Source organism: Pleurodeles waltl, chromosome 9 (assembly GCF_031143425.1).
Source record: "Pleurodeles waltl isolate 20211129_DDA chromosome 9, aPleWal1.hap1.20221129, whole genome shotgun sequence".
Lineage (NCBI taxonomy): Eukaryota > Metazoa > Chordata > Amphibia > Caudata > Salamandridae > Pleurodeles > Pleurodeles waltl.
The window spans coordinates 459,665,251-459,685,485 of record NC_090448.1 but is presented as its reverse complement, the minus strand read 5'-3'; the positions used below and the strand labels follow the sequence as shown (position 1 = coordinate 459,685,485).

The window sequence follows — 20,235 nt, the reverse complement described above, 5'->3', positions numbered from 1 at the left end:
ATTTTTTTATCTGGTTGTGATTGGACTACCCCAGCCTTATACATGCTTCAAGTAGAAAGGAATTTTGTTTTTATTATCAACACAGCCCATGTTAAGTCATCCAGTTTCCTGCCATGTGATTTTACTCTCTACTGATCATCATTTTCAAGTTGACCTCTGCATCTTTTCATTTTATTTACTTCTATTCATAATTGGGAAATAGCTGTTTGATCATAATTTTAGCTGCATATTCAGTAATGCAGTTGCACATTTGACTCTGTAGACCTTTATGTAAGTTGCACCGTATTTTTTTTTTTTTTAAATCTGTTTATTGAACGCAAACTGCACACATCAATACAATAGCTGTATGTTATTTTGCAATACATTTACACAATTGTATAATTTTTTTCACAGCATTGCCACTACAAGAGGGTAAAAGAGAAAGGAGGGGAGAGGGGGATTGGAAGAAAAAAGCGGGGATATCAGGAAGGGAAAACTTTAACAACTTATCTTAATAATGTGAGAGAGTTAAGGGCGTTGTATAAGGAGAGTGCAGTGACATTTAACATGCGAGCTGTTATGAGGGCTGGTTGCAGCTTACGGGGATTGGCCAGATACTAACGATATCCGTAACTAATATAGTAATCACTTCAGGGGTGTTAAGGGTGTCTGCGGTGTTGACGGGTTCAGGGGCAGGACTATTTTACTTGTTGTGATTGTATATTACAGGCTTGTATAAGCGTGTGAGGAGTAATTGGGCACAGGTTAGAAATATCTTCCGAGGGAGAGGAAGAGTAGTAGTAATGAGTGTGTTTAAGAGCAAACCAAGGTTGCTGCTGTGCGGTCCCAGCTTCAACAGCGTCAGCTCAGGCTGTGGTGTGCAATGGATCGAGACCTGTTCATGGGGGATACATGTCGTCTCTGGCCTCCATTGCAGCCACGAATGTGTCCCAGATCTCCGGGCCAGCTAGGATGAGACCTCTGTGTTGTAGCAAGTGAAGTGTCTGGGCTTCAGCCTGAGAGCGGCTGTGTAAATCTCGTAGCCATGACGCGTGGGAAGGAGTATGTGGAGCTTTCCAATGTATTGCTATCAAGCGTTTATACACCACAAAAGCCAGGTCGATAAACCTGTGCGTGTGTTTGTCTGCTTTAATACGATGCCTTATGCCGAGTAAGCAGGAATCAGGAGTGGACACAAGGGTGTGGGATGAGATCTCTGCTGTAACCTCCGTCACGCGTTGCCAGGCCAAGTTTATGGGTTGGCATTTCCAAACCATATGGTAGAAATCAGCTGCTGGTGTAGCACATCTTAGACATGTTGGTGTTGTATGGGGGTAGATTTTTTGGATGCGGGCTGGTGATAAGTATGATTGGTGAAGATAATTAAATTGAGTATACCGTAGGCGAGGATTCCGGGATATTGATTTGATTGTTGTGAGAGCAGTGATCCAGGTCTTCTGTGGTAGTGGGGTTGGAAGGACAGCGTCCCAGCGCGCCTTTGCGTTTGGTAGTGTTGTGCATATTACTTCAAGCAATGCTTTATATAATGTGGTAATAATGCTCTTTGAGCTGCCAATAGTTAGTATAGTGGTAAGCAGTGAGGATTCGGGAGGTTCCGAGTCTACTGCGCCCCAGATCTTGTTAAGCAATAGCCTTATAGCGTTAAATGTTAGGAAGGCCCCGTTTTGCATAGTGCCTGCAGTTACCAGTTCAGCGAAAGTGCGCAACACGGAACAGGAGTATAAGTCACCCAGTTGGAGCGTGTTCATTTCGCGTGTATCATGGTGTATTGACAGGTTTTGGGTATCCGGGAGTTGAAGTAGTGGGAGCAGAGGCGAATAGGGGAAAGATGTGGACTTAGTTTGGACATAACTGCGCCAGCAGAATCGAGCCGCTTCTAGTAATATTAGTCTATGAGACGTATGGGGGGTGCTAGTTAGTATCGAAAGTAGCAGCCTCTGTGATGGTATATGTGTCTGTAACATCCTGCTTTCGGCCAACGGGGTGTCGCATAGCCATGTAGACAGCCATGATAATTGGGCGGCTGCGTAATATCTTTCGAAATTAGGCATTCCCAATCCGCCCATCTCCTGCGGGTGTTGCGTTATTGACAGTGCCACTCTACGTCTGTCTTTACCCCAGAGTAAATCCGTTAGTATTGATTGCAGCTTATTAAAAAAGGAACGCGGTAAACACAGCGGGAGAGCTGTAAAATAATATAGAAACCTTGGAAGGATGAGCATTTTGGCTATTGCCACACGGCCCATTGGAGATAGGGGGAGTGAGCTCCAGAAGGGAATTGAGCCGCGAACGGAGCCAAGGATTCTATCTATGTTTCCTTCTTTTAGATCCGTGATAGAGTGATAGATTTGCACACCCAGATATTTAAAGGTTGTGTGTGACCAGGGCAGTTTATATTGTGGTAGCGACATATGGTGAGCTACCGAGGACGGAGAAATGGGGAATATGCTTGATTTGGACCAGTTGACGTGCAGTCCGGAGGCGATAGCAAAGGAGTCCAGTAACTGCAGGGCCTCAGCCATGTAGGCTGAATGGCCGCGCAGATATATTAAGGTGTCATCTGCATACATAGATACGACGTGGTGGGTGTTAGCCTCCGGTATACCCCATATGTGTGCGTAGCTCCGTAGTTTAATCGCTAGTGGCTCCAAAGCAACAGCGAACAGCAATGGGGATAATGGGCAGCCCTGTCTGGTACCTCTGCCTATTGGGAATGCTTCAGAGATAACACGTCCATTTTTAACACGGGCAGTGGGCCTGGTGTAGAGCGTCCTGATCCAGTTAATAAAACCGGCACCAAAGCCGAACGCTTTAAGAGTGTGTAGCAAATAGTTCCAACTAAGTGTGTCAAATGCTTTTTCTATATCTAAAGATAGGGCCACTGCTACCGAGTTTGTATTACTGTGTATTATGTGTAAAAGTCTTCTAATGTTCAGGAAAGTGCTTCTGCCAGGGATAAAGCCTGATTGATCATGGTGTATCAAAGTCGATAAATAAGGGAGGAGGCGATTTGCGAGTATTTTACCTAATAGTTTGCAGTCTGTATTCAGCAAGGAGAGCGGCCTGTATGATTTAACATCTAGAGGGTCGCGGCCTGATTTTGGGAGGACGACTATCAGTGCTTCGCACATTGAGTCCGGTAATTGGAATTTATGGTGTGCTTCGTTAAATACTTCTGTAAGTGGATGTAATAATAGGGAAGCATGGGACTTGTAGTATTCTATCGGTAAACCGTCTGAGCCGGACGTTTTATTGCATGCTATTTGTGATAATGCAAGGCGCACCTCTTCAATAGTAACGGGGCCATCTAGAGTGGCGGTGTTGTCAAGGATAAGTTGATTTTGGGGGACCAGGCTTAGTGTGTTGATAATGTGTTGCTCTGGAGGTGGTGGAGGAGGCGTATATAGGGTCCGATAATATGTGGAGAAGGCATCATTTATACCTGCTTGGGTATTAACGATTGTGTCAGGATTTAGGCGTATTGCGCCAATGGGTGTTGGTTGTGAGGGTTGCCGAGTTAGCCAAGCTAATAATCTACCAGATCTATCACCTTCGGCGTGTTGTCTGGTCCTATAGTGTCTGTAATCATGCTTACACAGTCTGTTGTCTGTCTCCTTATGAGAAGCCCTAAGCAGATGTAGTGTTGCTAATGCGGGTTCGCTGTTATCGTTTGCATTTTTTGAGTTGCGGAGCTTTATTTCTAAGTCTTGTAATTCCTTAATGAGTACCTTTCTGACCCCCACCGTAGCCGATAAGCAATGACCCCTTATCACCACTTTATGAGCGTCCCATTCTATGGCGCGGGAAGAGGTTGTATTTTTGTTTGATAGAAAGTAATCGGTTAAGCTTTTGGAAATATCTTTTTGAAAAGGAGGATCTAGGAGGGCTTCTGGTTGCAAACGCCATGTTGGTATCCGAGTTTGTATGTGTCCCCATGTCAACGTTAGGCATAATGGGTTGTGATCTGATATTGTGCGTGCTAAATATTCGGATAAGCATTTTTTGTAGTTGACGGTAGCGGATACAAAGAATAAATCTATCCTAGTGTGTAGTTTATGGACTGGGGAGAAGTAAGAGTACTCGCGCTGAGTGGGGTGATGCACCCTCCATATATCACTTATTCCGTTATTTGACGCCCGATGCGCCAGGGATTCTGAAGCAGGATTGGCGGGGGCTGCATTGAGTGGGGGAAATGAGCGATCCATGTGAGTGTCTAGGACGCTATTAAAGTCGCCACCCCATATGCTTTCCAATGTAGGGTCACTAAAGTTGCCAGTAGTGAGCGTGGATAAGAAGTCGCGCTGGTTCGAGTTTGGGGAGTATAGTGCAACCAAGGCTAATGGGGACCCGTCTAGGGTACCTTCAAGTATTACATATCTACCGTTTGGATCGCATTGCGTGCGGGAGGACGCGAACGGGACACTTGGTGCTATCCAGATTGCTACTCCACGAGCAAAGGATGAAGTAGTGGTAGCGTATAATTGCCCCTTCCATTTTGTACGTGTGGTGTCTAGGATAGATTTGGTGAGATGTGTCTCCTGTAGGAATGCTATGTGTATTTGATGTCTTGTGAGAAAGGCGTGAACCCTTTGACGTTTCCGAGGATTTGCCATACCCTTAACGTTCCAAGTGAGTATTTTGTATTTTAGGGTTCCCAGGTGTCTGTGAGTGGCCATAGTGGTTTTGTGTGTATTATATGAACGGGGTTGTTCTTATCTGACGACCCGGTATTGACATTATTATGGGACTCAGTCGCTGTAGCTGGCCAAGTTGCACCGTATTTTTAACAAAAGCAGAAACCCTCTGTCTCTGTGTTGGTTCACATGGCCGCAGCAATTTCTAACACTTTCATTGTGCACAACAAACTCTTTAACTTTTCCTTAGCCTTTGTTCATTTATGAGTTATCCTGTAGCGGAAGCAAGCTAAGTAATTCTTTGTCTGTCATTTACGAAGTGCAAAATTGTAACTCAAAAACAGCTTAAAAGTGTTTAACAAACAGTAACAAATAAAATAAACAGAAATATAATACTGTATTTAAAACCACACAGTAATAAAAATAGCATACATTAAAAAATTCAGGAGGACATAGCCTGTATAGACTTGATCTCATTCACTGTCATCAATGCATATCCAGGCTTGTCTAAACAAATCAAACAGGGTCCAGTTATCCATTTCCAGTATATCCCACGTGTGACTAAAATACAGGCCAACCTGCACATCATCGCCAACATGAAATAGATAGATTTTTGTTTAAGATATTGGGCAAAATAGTTAGCACAACCATCAGCTACAGAGTAGTGAACGTTTACAGGGAGAACTCTGTTTAAAGTTGTTAACTTGTGTAAACCTTTGTTTGGTGTTCATATTCTATTTAATTCAATTATTGTACATTACATAGCTCCAGCGTGTTGTACTTTAGGCATTTAGATTGTTTGACAATTCTTTGTTGGTTTATGTGAGTTTTACTGATGTTTGCAGTTTTACTGTTAGTGTTTGTAGCAGTACAATACCTTTTTCCAGTATCAACTGAATTTTCATTCTAGTTTATATAGTGAGTACATATTTTTAATATGTTTTCATCTGTGTCCAAGCAGTGCACGATCACTCAGATCACTCTATTTATCAGTGACCGATGTTTTGACAGTTTTGCAGGCAGCATTATTTCCCAAATACGACATCACAATTTATCAACTTAGGCATACAAAACAGGTTAGCCCCAAACAAAGAATCTGAATCCCAATCTTAAGTATGAGCAATGTTTTTTTTAAAATTTTTAAATCGGACATATTTCCCCCATCACGTGCAAACATGGAGGAAGATTACTCTAAAAGCAAACACTAATACTGTGAATTATGTTTGACAGATTAGTAGTATTTAGTTTAAATATTTAGAAAAGCATCTTCACGTGAGGACCAGTTGGTCATTTTTTAGGTTGAAGCCTACCAGACAACGCAGCTAACAACAACAACATCTTGGGGACATTCCGAAAGCTTTCCTGGGAATGCATTCCACCCATTGCTTACCATAGGCTTTGTGGTTTGTAACTAATTTTTGCATGCTTTCTGTTTGCTGGCTTTATTTGTTTTAGGCCGTCCAGCTTGAGTTCATCCCTTCTGTTGCCAAAACCTTATTTACTGTATCGTTCCACCAGTGCTCAAATTCTGTAAACAGGCCTTTGAATCTCATTCTTATCTTGTCACATTTGCTGTGCATTTAGAGACAGAGGTCAGATGACAGGCTCCATCTTCCAGGGAGCTTGGTGTTTACTTTTCTTTCTCTGATTTCAGAGTGATAGGATTAATGTGGCAATCGTGCTGGCTACCGGTGGTGTTTGAGGAAGGGTGTAAGATGTTTTTGTTTTCTAGCACAGAGCACAATTTAAATGATTGTAACTGAACTATGCAGATATTTCAGAATATATCGCAATTAGAAAAACAAATGCCAAACATTTTTGGTCATTTTGCAGTGTGGTGGAAACAAATATTTTAATAAGATCTAAATAAATCAATACACTACGTGATTACATGTGCACACATTGTTGTTTGTGCGCTGTATACGTTTATCAGTAAAACTGCCTGTCTGGGCAAATGTAATGGGCATTTCAATTGAAGATGTGTTGTCTGTAATGACACAGTAGGCTTCCACACCATACATCTCTTTCCCCACTCTATTCTGCATTACTCCACACCAGTGCACTTTACTATGCACCACTCCACACTACTCCACTTCACTCTACATCTCTCTACTCTACTGCCTGCCAATGCACTCTATCCTACTATGCACCACTGAACTCTTTGCCACTGCACTCTACACCACTCTACTCTAGGCCACTCTAGTGTGTGCCACTCTGATCTGCGCCACTTCACTCAATGGCATTGGACTCTTCACCAATCCAATTTAGTCTGTACCACTGCACTCTATGCCAGTGCACTCTATGCTGCTCCAATCTACTCTGCACTCTATGCCACTCTACTCTACCGTGCACCCCTCCACTCTGAAACAATCTACTTGGCACAACTCCACTTGGCACAACTCCACTTGGCACCACTCCACTCAGCACCACTCCACTCTGCTGTGTGCCACTCTTCTCTGCGCCAATTAACTTTACATCACTTTAATCAAAACCAATACACTCTGCGCCAGTCCACTCTGCACCACTGCACTATGCCACTATGCTCTACAACACCATATGCCATGCACTATATGCCACTGTACACTATGCCATTGTACTTTTTCGTCACTGCACTCTATGCCACTCTACTCCACACTGGACTCTACACCACTACTCTCTATGACACTCTGCTCTGCACCACTCTCCACCAAAGCACTCACCAATGCACTCTACACCACTCTACTATACAGGGAGTGCAGAATTATTAGGCAAATGAGTATTTTGACCACATCATCCTCTTTATGCATGTTGTCTTACTCCAAGCTGTATAGGCTCGAAAGCCTACTACCAATTAAGCATATTAGGTGATGTGCATCTCTGTAATGAGAAGGGGTGTGGTCTAATGACATCAACACCCTATATCAGGTGTGCATAATTATTAGGCAACTTTCTTTCCTTTGGCAAAATGGGTCAAAAGAAGGACTTGACAGGCTCAGAAAAGTCAAAAATAGTGAGATATCTTGCAGAGGGATGCAGCACTCTTAAAATTGCAAAGCTTCTGAAGCGTGATCATCAAACAATCAAGCGTTTCATTCAAAATAGTCAACAGGGTTGCAAGAAGCGTGTGGAAAAACCAAGGCGCAAAATAACTGCCCATGAACTGAGAAAAGTCAAGCGTGCAGCTGCCACGATGCCACTTGCCACCAGTTTGGCCATATTTCAGAGCTGCAACATCACTGGAGTGCCCAAAAGCACAAGGTGTGCAATACTCAGAGACATGGCCAAGGTAAGAAAGGCTGAAAGACGACCACCACTGAACAAGACACACAAGCTGAAACGTCAAGACTGGGCCAAGAAATATCTCAAGACTGATTTTTCTAAGGTTTTATGGACTGATGAAATGAGAGTGAGTCTTGATGGGCCCGTGGCTGGATTGGTAAAGGGCAGAGAGCTCCAGTCCGACTCAGACGCCAGCAAGGTGGAGGTGGAGTACTGGTTTGGGCTGGTATCATCAAAGATGAGCTTGTGGGGCCTTTTCGGGTTGAGGATGGAGTCAAGCTCAACTCCCAGTCCTACTGCCAGTTCCTGGAAGACACCTTCTTCAAGCAGTGGTACAGGAAGAAGTCTGCATCCTTCAAGAAAAACATGATTTTCATGCAGGACAATGCTCCATCACACGCGTCCAAGTACTCCACAGCGTGGCTGGCAAGAAAGGGTATAAAAGAAGGAAATCTAATGACATGGCCTCCTTGTTCACCTGATCTGAACCCCATTGAGAACCTGTGGTCCATCATCAAATGTGAGATTTACAAGGAGGGAAAACAGTACACCTCTCTGAACAGTGTCTGGGAGGCTGTGGTTGCTGCTGCACGCAATGTTGATGGTGAACAGATCAAAACACTGACAGAATCCATGGATGGCAGGCTTTTGAGTGTCCTTGCAAAGAAAGGTGGCTATATTGGTCACTGATTTGTTTTTGTTTTGTTTTTGAATGTCAGAAATGTATATTTGTGAATGTTGAGATGTTATATTGGTTTCACTGGTAATAATAAATAATTGAAATGGGTATATATTTGTTTTTTGTTAAGTTGCCTAATAATTATGCACACCTGATATAGGGTGTTGATGTCATTAGACCACACCCCTTCTCATTACAGAGATGCACATCACCTAATATGCTTAATTGGTAGTAGGCTTTCGAGCCTATACAGCTTGGAGTAAGACAACATGCATATAGAGGATGATGTGGTCAAAATACTCATTTGCCTAATAATTCTGCACTCCCTGTATATACCACTGCGTTGTGACCTTCTACTCTTCAGCACTGCACTCTCTGCCACTGCATTCTACTGTGCATCACTCTACGCAGTGCACTCTATGCCAGTACACTGTATGCCATTACACTTTACACCACTCTACGCCACTACACTCTGCATCACTCAACTCTTCACCATTACACTCTACCCTGCACCACTCCACTTCAATGTACGCTACTCTGCTGTACTCGGTACCACTAAACTCTCCATCTGTCTTCTCTGCAACACTGCACTCTATGCCACTGCACACTTCTCTGCAACACTCTACTCTACTGCACTCTGCGCCAATCCAGTGTACACCACTGTACTCTGTGCCCCTCTACATCCCTCCACTTTACGCCACTGCACTCTACGCCAGTACACTCTAAGCCACTCTAATGTACTCTGCACCACTGCACTCTACGATACTGCACTCTACTCTGACACAATCTACTCTACAGCGCTCTGTTCCACTCTGTGCCATCCCACTACGCCACGCCACACCTCTGCATTCTACTCTGTGCCGCTCCACTCTATTCTACGCCACTGCACTCAAAGCCAATGCACTCTATACCACTTTACTCACAACCAATGCTCCCTAAGCCAGTCTGCTCTGCACCACTGCACTTAATGCCACTATACTCTGCAACACTGTGTTGTACACCACTTTACATCAGTTTATTCTGCACCACTCTACACCACTGCACTCTACTCCTCACCACTGCACTCTACGCCACACCACTGCACTCCACAACACTCTACTCTACTTTGTACCACTGCACTCAATGCCATTCTACTTTACCACTCTACTCTACTTTGTACCTCTGCACTCAATGCCATTCTACTTTACTCTACGCCAGTGAACTCAAAACCACTACACTCTATGCTAATCTAATCTACTGAACACCACTGCACTGTGACACTGCCCTCTACACCACTTCACTCTACAGTTCTCCACTCTGCACCACTCTACGCTTTGCCTGTCCACTCTACCCCATTCTACTATGCACCGCTGCACTCTTCGCCACTGCACTCTACACCACTCCAGTCTAGGCCACTCCAATCTACTCTTCATCACTCCATTTTATGTATCACAATTAGAAAAGCACAAATGGAGTACAATGTTTGTTAAATCTGATGTGTGGTGGAGAGAAACATTTGAATATGAACCAAACAAATTAATACACTAGGTGATGCCATTTTCACGTTATTGTTTGTATGTTGTATACATTTATCAGTAAAACTGTATGTCTGTGCAAATGTAATGTTCATTTTAATTGAAGATGTGTTGTCTGCAATGGCAGTACGCTGCCACACTTCACTTTACTCCACTCACCTCTGTTCTGCACCACTCCTCATCACTGCAGTCTACTATGCACCACTCTACTCTATGCCACTCCACCTGCATCACTGCACTCTATTTCGCACCACTTCACTCTACGCCTCTCTACTCTATGCCAGTGCACTCTACCCCACATAACTATACTGTGCACCACTGCGGTCTTCGCCACTGCATTCTACACACTCCTTGCCACTCCACTCTACAGCAGTGCACTCTGCTCAGTCACTACACTGTACCCTGCAACACTCCACTCTCCTCCCTTCTACTCTGAAACAATCTAATCCAAACCATTGCATTCTTCTCCACTCTACTCAACACCACTCATCTCTGTGCCACTACTCTATGCCACAGCACTCTACCCAGCACCAGTCCACTCTACCCTTCCCTATTGCACTCCATTCTGAAACAGTCTACTCTACCCCCACTCCACTCTTTGCCACTCTGTACCACTCCCCTCTATACTGCGTCACTCTACGCCACTGTAAACCACTGGGCTCTACGCCAGTGCACTCAGCATCACTTTACTAAAAACCAATTCACTCTACACCAACTACTCTGAGCCACTGCGCTTTACGCCAATATACTCTACAACAGTGGTTCCCAACCTGTGGTCCGGGGACCCTTGGGGTTCCGTGAAGCCACCTCAGGGGGTCCGCGACAGCTTAGAAAATTAAATAATATTAAAAGATTTGTTCCCCAGCTTTCAATATTCACTCAATGAGGGGTCCCCGGATTCCAGTAATAATTCATTGGGGGTCCCCGGGTTCCAGTAATGATAAAGTGGGGGTCCACAGAAGTCAAAAGGTTGGGAACCACTGCTCTACAACACTTTATGCCACTGCATACTAGTCCACTTTACAACGTGTACTCCATGTCATTGCACTCTGCGCCACTCTGTTCTACTCTGCACCACTCTAAGTCACTGCTGCCTATGCCACTGCACTCTGCTTTGCACCACTCAACTTTGTGCCACTCTACTACCCCCTATGCCAGTGCACTTTTTGCCACTATACTCTGCGCCATTATACTCTATGCCACTGCGCTCTACTCTGCACCACTCCTCAACACCATTCTACTGCACTCTGTACTAATGCACTATACTCTGCATCACTGCATGCCACTCTAATCTATTCTGCACCACTGGACTCTTCGCCACTGCACTCTACACCACTATACTCTATGCCACTGCACTTTACACCTCTGCCCTTACCCTATACCACTCCACTCTACCCTGCACTACTACTCTATACCACTGCACCACTCTGCGTCCCTATACTCTGTGCCACATGCACTCTACATCACTCTGTGACGTTCTACTCCATTAAACACTACTTCACTCTGACACTCTACTCCACTCTGTCACTCTACAACACACTACTCCACTGCTTCACTCTGTGCCACGCCACTCTGCCAGTATACTCTGACACTCTGTGCCAACCCACTTAACTCTACTACACTCTATGTTACTCTTTGCCATTCCACTCTACTCATCTCTATACTACTACACTCTAGGACAATCTACTCCGCTCTATGCCACTCTACAACACCCTACTCAACTCTACACAACAACCTCTGTGCCACTTTACTCTGCTGTTCACCACTCCACAACATTGTATGCCGCTCCACTCTGACACTCTACTCGTCCCACAACACTCCACACCACTCCATGACACTCCACTTCACGCCACTCAGTTCAACTCAACTACCATGACACGTCGCTACATTACACTCCTGTCTACTCCACTTTCCGACAGCCCACTCTCCTTTACCCTACTACCTTTTCCTAGAATGGAGTAGCATAGAGTAGAGTGATGTGGTTCATGCTAAACATCAGCTACGCTGATGCCCAACATGGCTAAAGCACAATGCCAATAGCTCTTGCAGAGGCAAGACCGATTGGATTTGCCAGTGCTTGTTGTAGTTTTCAGTTCAGCAGTTGTAGAGTTTAAACCTTTTAAAACGATGCATAAAGCCTAGTAATTTAGAATGCATTGTTAGCAGGGACCCAGTAACATTCCACAGTGTCATTGCATGAGAATATCTTGATAGCTCATATCAGAACTCAACATTCAGTGATCGAAATCAAGGTTTTTCTCACTGGTAGGCTACCTGCCTCCATGTAACCAACGTCGCAACAATGTAAAGGTGTTTTCAATGTTATGTTATTGTAAAATTAGACTGCTTAGATTGCTCAGCGAGTTGATTTTTTGTTGCTGAGATATGGTTGTAATGTGCAGGTTACAGGTTCAAATCCCAAAAAGGGGATCAGCCTTTCATCTTTTCAAGGTCCATATAATGAGTACCAGTTTTCATTAGTAGTAATAATTGTGAATAATATAAATATGTTTGATGCATCATGCTTTGGTGAAAGCACTATGTAAGTAGAAGATTCCTGTTAGATCTCATCCTGTAACTGGTTTGAACCAGCAACACATAATTTTCACTGTCTGCTGTAAACTTCCACAGTCACTCTCTGCATACTGCTCAGCCATGTTCCACTGGGATGTGACTCCATGAATACTAATTTTGAAATATGGCATCTTTGTGGAAGCCCAGAGCTTGTGAAACTCTTCACTTCAAAAGAAGCAAGCTAACAGAAAAACATTTTCGCAGCGCCTACTGAAACTAACAGAACATTCTCTGTATTAGGTGAATAAGATGGGCTTGCTGACTCCCACTACAGCAGCCGCAGATTCCAAATGGCGCAGCATGAAAAGTTTACTTTGAGAGGATGGTAATTTACGTGTCTTTTACAATTTGTATTAAAAATAAACCATAGAAAGCATTCATTTTCTAAATTTGGCATGGTTGCTGTATTTTAACTCCCTTCTTAAGATAGTAAACTATTTAAAATAAGACTGTGCACATTTTTCTGGTTCTCTGTAACCTCTACCTTGTGAAATTATCTTTTGTTCAGGCTGTAGGTTTCTGTCCTCCACCACATTCTTGCCACGATTGGGTTGGCCCCCCTGACAGACATTCAAATCTCCGCCCGGTCAAGTTTTATGTTGCCAAAGATGAGTCTCCACTGGAACATAAACTGAGGTTACTGAGACAAGACACTCAAGACTGGAATCAAAAGTTCTGGGAACATCAGAACCTGACATTTAGTAAGGTATTATGAACGTATGAATTATATTATTATTGTTATCAATATTTTTGTTGCTTTTTTATGGTTTTTCATGGGGTCCAGCATGATGGTTCACGAAGCTGCTTTATTGGAGTGCCCAGTCAGACTAACTACTTTGGGATGTGTACCCTGACATGAAAGATATTCATGTTGTGCACAAAAAAATTGTAAAGATGCCTGCATAGTGATTTTAATGAGAAAATATAAAATTCAGTTTGGAAATGTTAATGAATTTGGCACGAGATGGAAGTACTCATGTTGTAATATTTGTAAATGTTTTTCCTTCAAAAGTTCACAAAATCATCATAGGTTAGACATCTGCTGATGGATCTGGTGATGGTGGAGTAGCTGCATTCTTTATCTTAAGAATTTAGATAAAAAGTATCTCATGCTAGCTTAAGCAATTTAAGTATGTGCCTATTTCAGACATTTTTTTCTTTAAAACAACGTAAAATATATTATTGTACACTCAAAAATGCAGAAGTTCACAGAAAAAGAGTAAGGGCCTGATTTAGAGTTTGGTGGAGGGGATTACTCTGTCACAAATGTGACGGAAATCCTGTCTACCATATTACGATTCCATAATATCCTCTGGAAATCGTAATACAGCAGATGGAATATCCATCATGTTCATGACAGAGTAACCCGTCCGCCAAATTCTAAATCAGGTCCTAAGTCTGCAATGATACACATGACTGTCCTATTTGGTTGTGGAAAAAGTAATCTTTAAAATTGCTTAACAGGGTTAGATGGTCTACATGCAACATAACAGAGCATAGAGAACAGTGGAAAATGCTTTTAAAAAAGATAAGTCCTCACAGTATCATGGAAGTTTGATTCATGGTGAGTTCTCTTGATGCATTTTGAAATGTGACCATTAGTTGCAAGCCCCCTCAGGATTAAAATAGTTACTAAAAACATATACAACAAAAATGTTCATACTCTCTGTAATACTAATATAAACATAACAAAATAGTGTAAGTTTCATTTACAGTAAATTGTCAGTCCACAGCTTGCATAAATGTTACAGAAGTACATTTAAATGATAACGGAAAAAAGGCACATATTTCTTATACTGTCCATTCACCCATATTGCATAAACCCTAACCTCATTTATTCACTACTTGATTCTTACATCTCATCTTCTTTCTCTAGATATTTTCACTTTATTTCATTAATGCTACCATCTCTCAGTTATAATGAGTCATTTTTCTGAACCTGAATAACTTAGAAGAGTCGGATGTCTTCTTTAATCCTAATTGGTCTTAACCAGTAGGATCTTTGTTCTAAATACTAAGGAAAGTCAAATAAAAAGCTCATAATTGTTTTGCCTGTTTTCACTGTTTTCACAGCATAGGCTATGAAACTACTAGAACTGGTATTTCTTGTCCACTTCATGGTGATTGTGAGGCATCAATCTAAACATAATATCTGTCATGTACATACATATAAATTAAACTGCCGTAACCTTCATAGGATACTGTTCGCTTCGATCATAGGTTTCCTCCTGTTGTTGATCAAGTTTTATGTACCATTCCAAATAAACTAACCTCATAGTGATAGATAGCGTTTCTCGAGGGATTCTAGCTTCACCTACTAATATTTTAACTCAGTCTTGGCCAATTTTTCTCTAACTAAACTATGGGAGTCGATAGCTCTTGGGTTTCCAAGGATACTTTCAATAGTGTCTAGAAACCCATTAATTTGTTTACCTGTCCCTTGACTTATCCAAAGGGCTAAGGGTTGAAGTACTTTCTCATTGGGTATTCCTGATAAATTGAACTCCAATGTTAGAGAAAGGGTTGGGATTGCTACCTGGAGATTTGATCTCTGTTGCACCCAGGCCACACCCTCGACCCTATTTTCTCCTCCAACAACAGGATCATCACCACCACCCACATGACCCTGCTTACATGGTCCGACCACAGCATCATACATTTCAAGATACCCACTCACCAAGCCACCGCAAGAAAAAAACGAAAGCACCATCAAGTCACTGGGACAAAAAAATCCAAAGAAAGCTGGACTAAAACCCTACAGGAATGTCCGCCCAATGACACCAGGAACCTCATGGTCGACACCAAGCTCTTCAATAAATGGCTCACCTACTGCGCTAACCACACCACTTCTACCTGAAACAAGACCTCCAAAAACAATAAACGAACCAACTGGTACATGAAGGACCTTATGGAGCCCAAGCGCCACTGCAAAGAGCTATAGAGAAAATGAAGTCTCGACAAAACCAGCACCACAAGATCCACATACAAAGGCTCTCTCAACCCCTACCACAACAACTATGAGATGCAAAGAAAAGGACCCTAACCCTCAGACTCAAAAGCGGCCCAACAATGCCAAAAAACTCTTCACCATCATCAAGGAGTTCTCCAACCCCTCAGCTGCCCAAAACAACATAATGCTATCCCATGCACTCTGCAGTGAGCTCTCCAACTTCTTTGAATAGAAGATTGGCAAGATCTACAACATATGGACTCACAGCATACCGATACTAATGCTCAGCGAGACACTTCCCTCATCGCCAAGCAGTAGCTAAGCAACTGGAAGTACCTCTCAAATGAAGATACAACCGCTCTAATGAATACCATCCAGCCAGGAACCCCCTCAGAACCATGCCCCCACTTCATATACAATCTTGGATAAACCATCCTCTCCACGACGCTCACCACTATCATCAGCACCCCCATAACCAGTGCTATCTTCCCGTCTTGCTAGAAAAATTCAGAAGTCAATTCTTTATTGAAGAAGCCAACAGTGGACCCAACACCCTCAGTAGCTACGGACCCATCTCACATCTGCCTTTTCCAGCTAAATTCACGGAGAAAAGCCATCAATTACCACCTTGCAGACCACCTAGAACTCTATCAACTTCTAGACGGCTCTCAATCTGGCTTTTGCACCAACCACAGCACAGAAACAGAGAAGAAATAGCTGCAGTCATCCCCCTCAACCTCTCTGCAGCTTTCAATACGGTCTCCAGCAACTCACTCATCAGAAAGCTTCGGCATTTGGGTATCTGCAGACCACCACTCAGGTGGATATCCTCCTTTCTCACTGACAGAATCCAACATGTTAGTATTCCCCCTGCACCTCAGAACCCAGGAAACTTATATGCGGAGTCCCTCAAGGATCGTTGCTCAGGCCAACATTCTTTAACGTCTGCATGACACCCCTCGCAGACATCATCAGAGCTCACAGCATCAATTTAGTATTCTGCGCCAACGATATGAAGCTCATCCTCTTCCTTACCAACTCATCCAACACCGCCAAAGCAAACTTTGCCAATTGCTTGGGCAGCGTTGCTGTTTGGATGAAAAACAGCAGCCTTCAGCTCAACACAGACAAAACCAAAGTCCTTATCTTCAGCAGCAACCATTCCCACTAGGATGCCTCTTGATGGCCTTCCAAACCTGGCCATCCACCCACCCTTACGAATCATGCTAAGAACCTTGGGATCATCCTGGACAGCAACCTGTCCATGAGCAGACATATCAACGCTGTAGCCTTATCATGCTTCCACATCCTGTGAATGCTACGCAAGATTTTCAAGTGGGTACCACGTAATTCCAAATTAACAGTCACATGAAAGCTTCAAGGGTGAGGATGCTGTTCATCTGAAGAGGAAGATCATGCTCACCATCTCCCTCACCATCGGTACCATCATTGGCAGTGGCATTTTCTCACAAGTAGACTTGACTACAGAAATATCCTCTACTTTGGAATACCAGCCCTCGTTCTATGCCAACTCCAAACCACCCAGTACGCCGCTGCCAGTCTCATCCTGAACACCCCATAAAACAATCACAGCTCTACACACCTCAACAATCTCCACTTGCTCCCAGTCCAGGAAAGATGTAAGTTCAAGCTACTCGTCTACACCTATAAAGCTCTCCACACCACCACCCAAGCATACCACAACCACCTCCCCAACTTCTACCAACCCACCATACACCTTTGATCTTCGTCCCCAGGCAATAGCACACCTTCCTTAATTCAATAATTCCACACCCGGAGGATGCTCCTTCTCATACTTCACAGCTAAGACCTGGAACGACCTCCCCTGAACACCTCAGAATCTCCCCTTTCCTTATGGACTTCCAAAGGGAACCTCAAGATATGGCTCTTCCAGACGAAACAGGTTTTATCTACTCCTCCCTACTCAGTGCCAGGATACCCTCATGGGTGATTAGCCATGCTCTACAAATTCCTCCTCTGGACTGCATTGATCAACCTAAATAACAAAATGCTAGATAAAGCGGATACCTCTATGTGCCCTTGCTAAACCCACTGCCATGTGTCAAAACACCTACTGCACTCATGCCTGAACCCATATTTTATTTGTGCACATTTATTGTGGTGTTCTGCTTTAAGAAGACCCATATAGTATGTGTGAAGTAGACCACTAGAGGCTTCTGTTCACTCAGTTGAAATCTGTAGGTTTGTAAACGTTAGACTTATTTTCATTCTGTAGGGCCACATATTCCTAATCTTTAGTTGGAAATGAAGCTTAAAGATGGAACTACATTTGCGATCCTCTCCTAACCTTGTGTTATTTGTCCATGTAGTAATTTTCTTAAACCAAGCTGGGTTGATAGTTGTCTGTTTAATTTCTTTTTCACTTTTTAAAAAAGTATGTGAACCAGATGCTTATTTTTCAATATTTTATCTAGCCCTGGGGGCCTTGCAGAGCTCTGACCAAATAATACTTAAATTGCAATTTAAACATTGGAAAGACTATTGGTCGTTCTGCTCCACTACTAGCTCCTCTTCTCATTCATATTTATCTCCTTATGTCTAAAAAGGGCAGAGAAGTGATTGAAACACACATCGTCTGTGATGATAATCTGAGGTGGTAGTAACTTATCTGTTGTTTTTGGCTAGTATCCTCCCACTTCATGTTTTACCATAGCTCCTCTTTGCTGCCCCTCAACTACACTTGCTATTTGCCATTGTACAATCTGTGCCACACCTGCAACGACTCCTATGCTGATGTACTTGTTTTTCTGTGGATAAACCCTAATGCGACTTGAGATAAAATGTTTCATGGGACCGGGGCCTTGAGCAGGGACTGAGAAAACAAACTAGTTTTTGAGCAGCTCTGAGTGGAAGATCATGCTGCTGCTGGCCAACTCCCTCACCATCGGTACCATCATTAGCAGTGGCATCTTCATCTCTCTCAAGGGAGTGCTGGAGAACTCGGAGAACATCGACCTCTCGCTCTGTCTGGCTGGCCTGCGGGGTCCTTTCCACGTTCGATAGGTGTATATTTGACCCCCTGTCACCAGGACAATTTGTTTCCAGGTAGTGTCTTTCATTCAAGAAATCAGGGGATTCTGGAAGCCGTAGTCTTGCTTTCAGGTTAGTTGAGCCAATCAGATGGAAGATAATAGCCCTGGAGTGGAAACTGTGTTTCACTGTGACAAGCAGTGGTCTGGTACCCATACCTGTAGAGCATTGGAGAAACCCCTGCCCTGCCCTACTGCCCTGCAGCACCAGTTTGCCCGAAGTCTCCAGGGCTCACTGCAAGCCGTCCTACTTCTGGTACTGTCCGACTCTGCATCTGTGATTTGAAAATGATAATACCGCCATCTCTCATCATGGGTACCCTGAAACACTAAAAGATACTGTCACTTAACAGCCTGGATCTGGTACTTTCAGTGGAGAGTACTGGTATTTTATCATGGTTTGGAGAAATGCACTGAAAAGTACTGGCACTTCTCAATCTGGGTCTAGTACTTTCATTGCAGAGTACTGTTATCTCTCAGCATGAGTGCAAAACTGTCAGCTGATGAGTACCAGGACTACTTAGCATCACGCACTACTTTTAACATAGATTATAGGTACCTATTAGAATGGTGCATTACTCCTTTCAAAGCAGATACTTTGATCATGTGAGTGCCTGTACTTTCATCTTTACATTGCCCACACTGGTTTGTACCCAGTACTTGACAGGCAACTGCCGTGCTTTGCTCTTTTCAGAATTGTCCACTGTTAGCTTGGTTGGATTTAAGGTTTTGAAATTAAGTCTGAACACTTTGTCATTTTTAGGTCCGGAGATTGACAGTAGTGGTTTTCTAATGACTGAGGCCTTTCTTTATTAAAAGTGATAATGGAAACCTGACTTGCCGGCCTCTGAGCCATACTTCATCCACATTTTGCTCTCCTTTAGTGTCTTTTTTTCTGGAAAGGAATGAAGCTATTTGAATGGTTGTTGGGGACATGGGGTTCTCCCGTTCTCCGGTGGTGACTTGAATGGTTCTGTAATGCCTCTAAAGGAAGTGATCGGTTCAACCTGAATCTCACTCATAAATGGAGAAGTCAGTTTGGTGTCAAAGTGATCCCTAGATCAGAGGAAGTTGGTGATAGTGGCACCCCCTAAGAAGAGAAGCATGGTCGTTTGCTTGGTGTTGTGTGGTAGAGCACCGCCAAACCAGGTTAGGTAACTCCACTGCCTATGTTGAGGTCTTACTCACTGCATGTGGCCTGCAGACAGTATACAGATCTCCACAGCAGGCGCTTGAAAACCCCTCCCCCCAAAGATGCTGCAAGACTCCATGCAGATCTTCAGGGAGAGCCTGTACAATGCCAAGGTGAAAGACATGGTTTAGTGCCTGCGGGAGAACTCAGTGTAGCTGCATGGCGACTGCCTCTCAGACCGTGACTTAAGGGGAGTATGCCATGGCCTGACCGAGTCACACTCCCTGGCCCAGCTGAACCCGGGGGTGGTGGACAGCCTCAAGCGGGTCCAGTTGCTGGCCAAGGCCCTGCAGACCAACTGCTTGATGAAGTCCCACTTGTGGATATCACTCTGTGCTACTATTGATTACAACTGCAACTACA

At 43.6% G+C, this 20,235-nt stretch overlaps 1 protein-coding gene across 3 annotated transcripts in view; it reads left to right on the top strand.

Moving 5' to 3' along the window:
- The window catches only part of COA8 (cytochrome c oxidase assembly factor 8), a 76,005-nt gene that overhangs the window by 5,561 nt on the left and 50,209 nt on the right, over positions 1–20,235 (top strand). For 2 of the 3 annotated variants that reach the window (XM_069207279.1, XM_069207278.1), the window contains exon 2: positions 13,168–13,365. In XM_069207279.1, the coding sequence (XP_069063380.1) occupies positions 13,168–13,365 (198 nt within the window). Of the gene's footprint in view, positions 1–12,897; positions 12,985–13,167; positions 13,366–20,235 lie in introns of those variants that run through there. The other variant, XM_069207280.1, reaches the window with a different exon arrangement.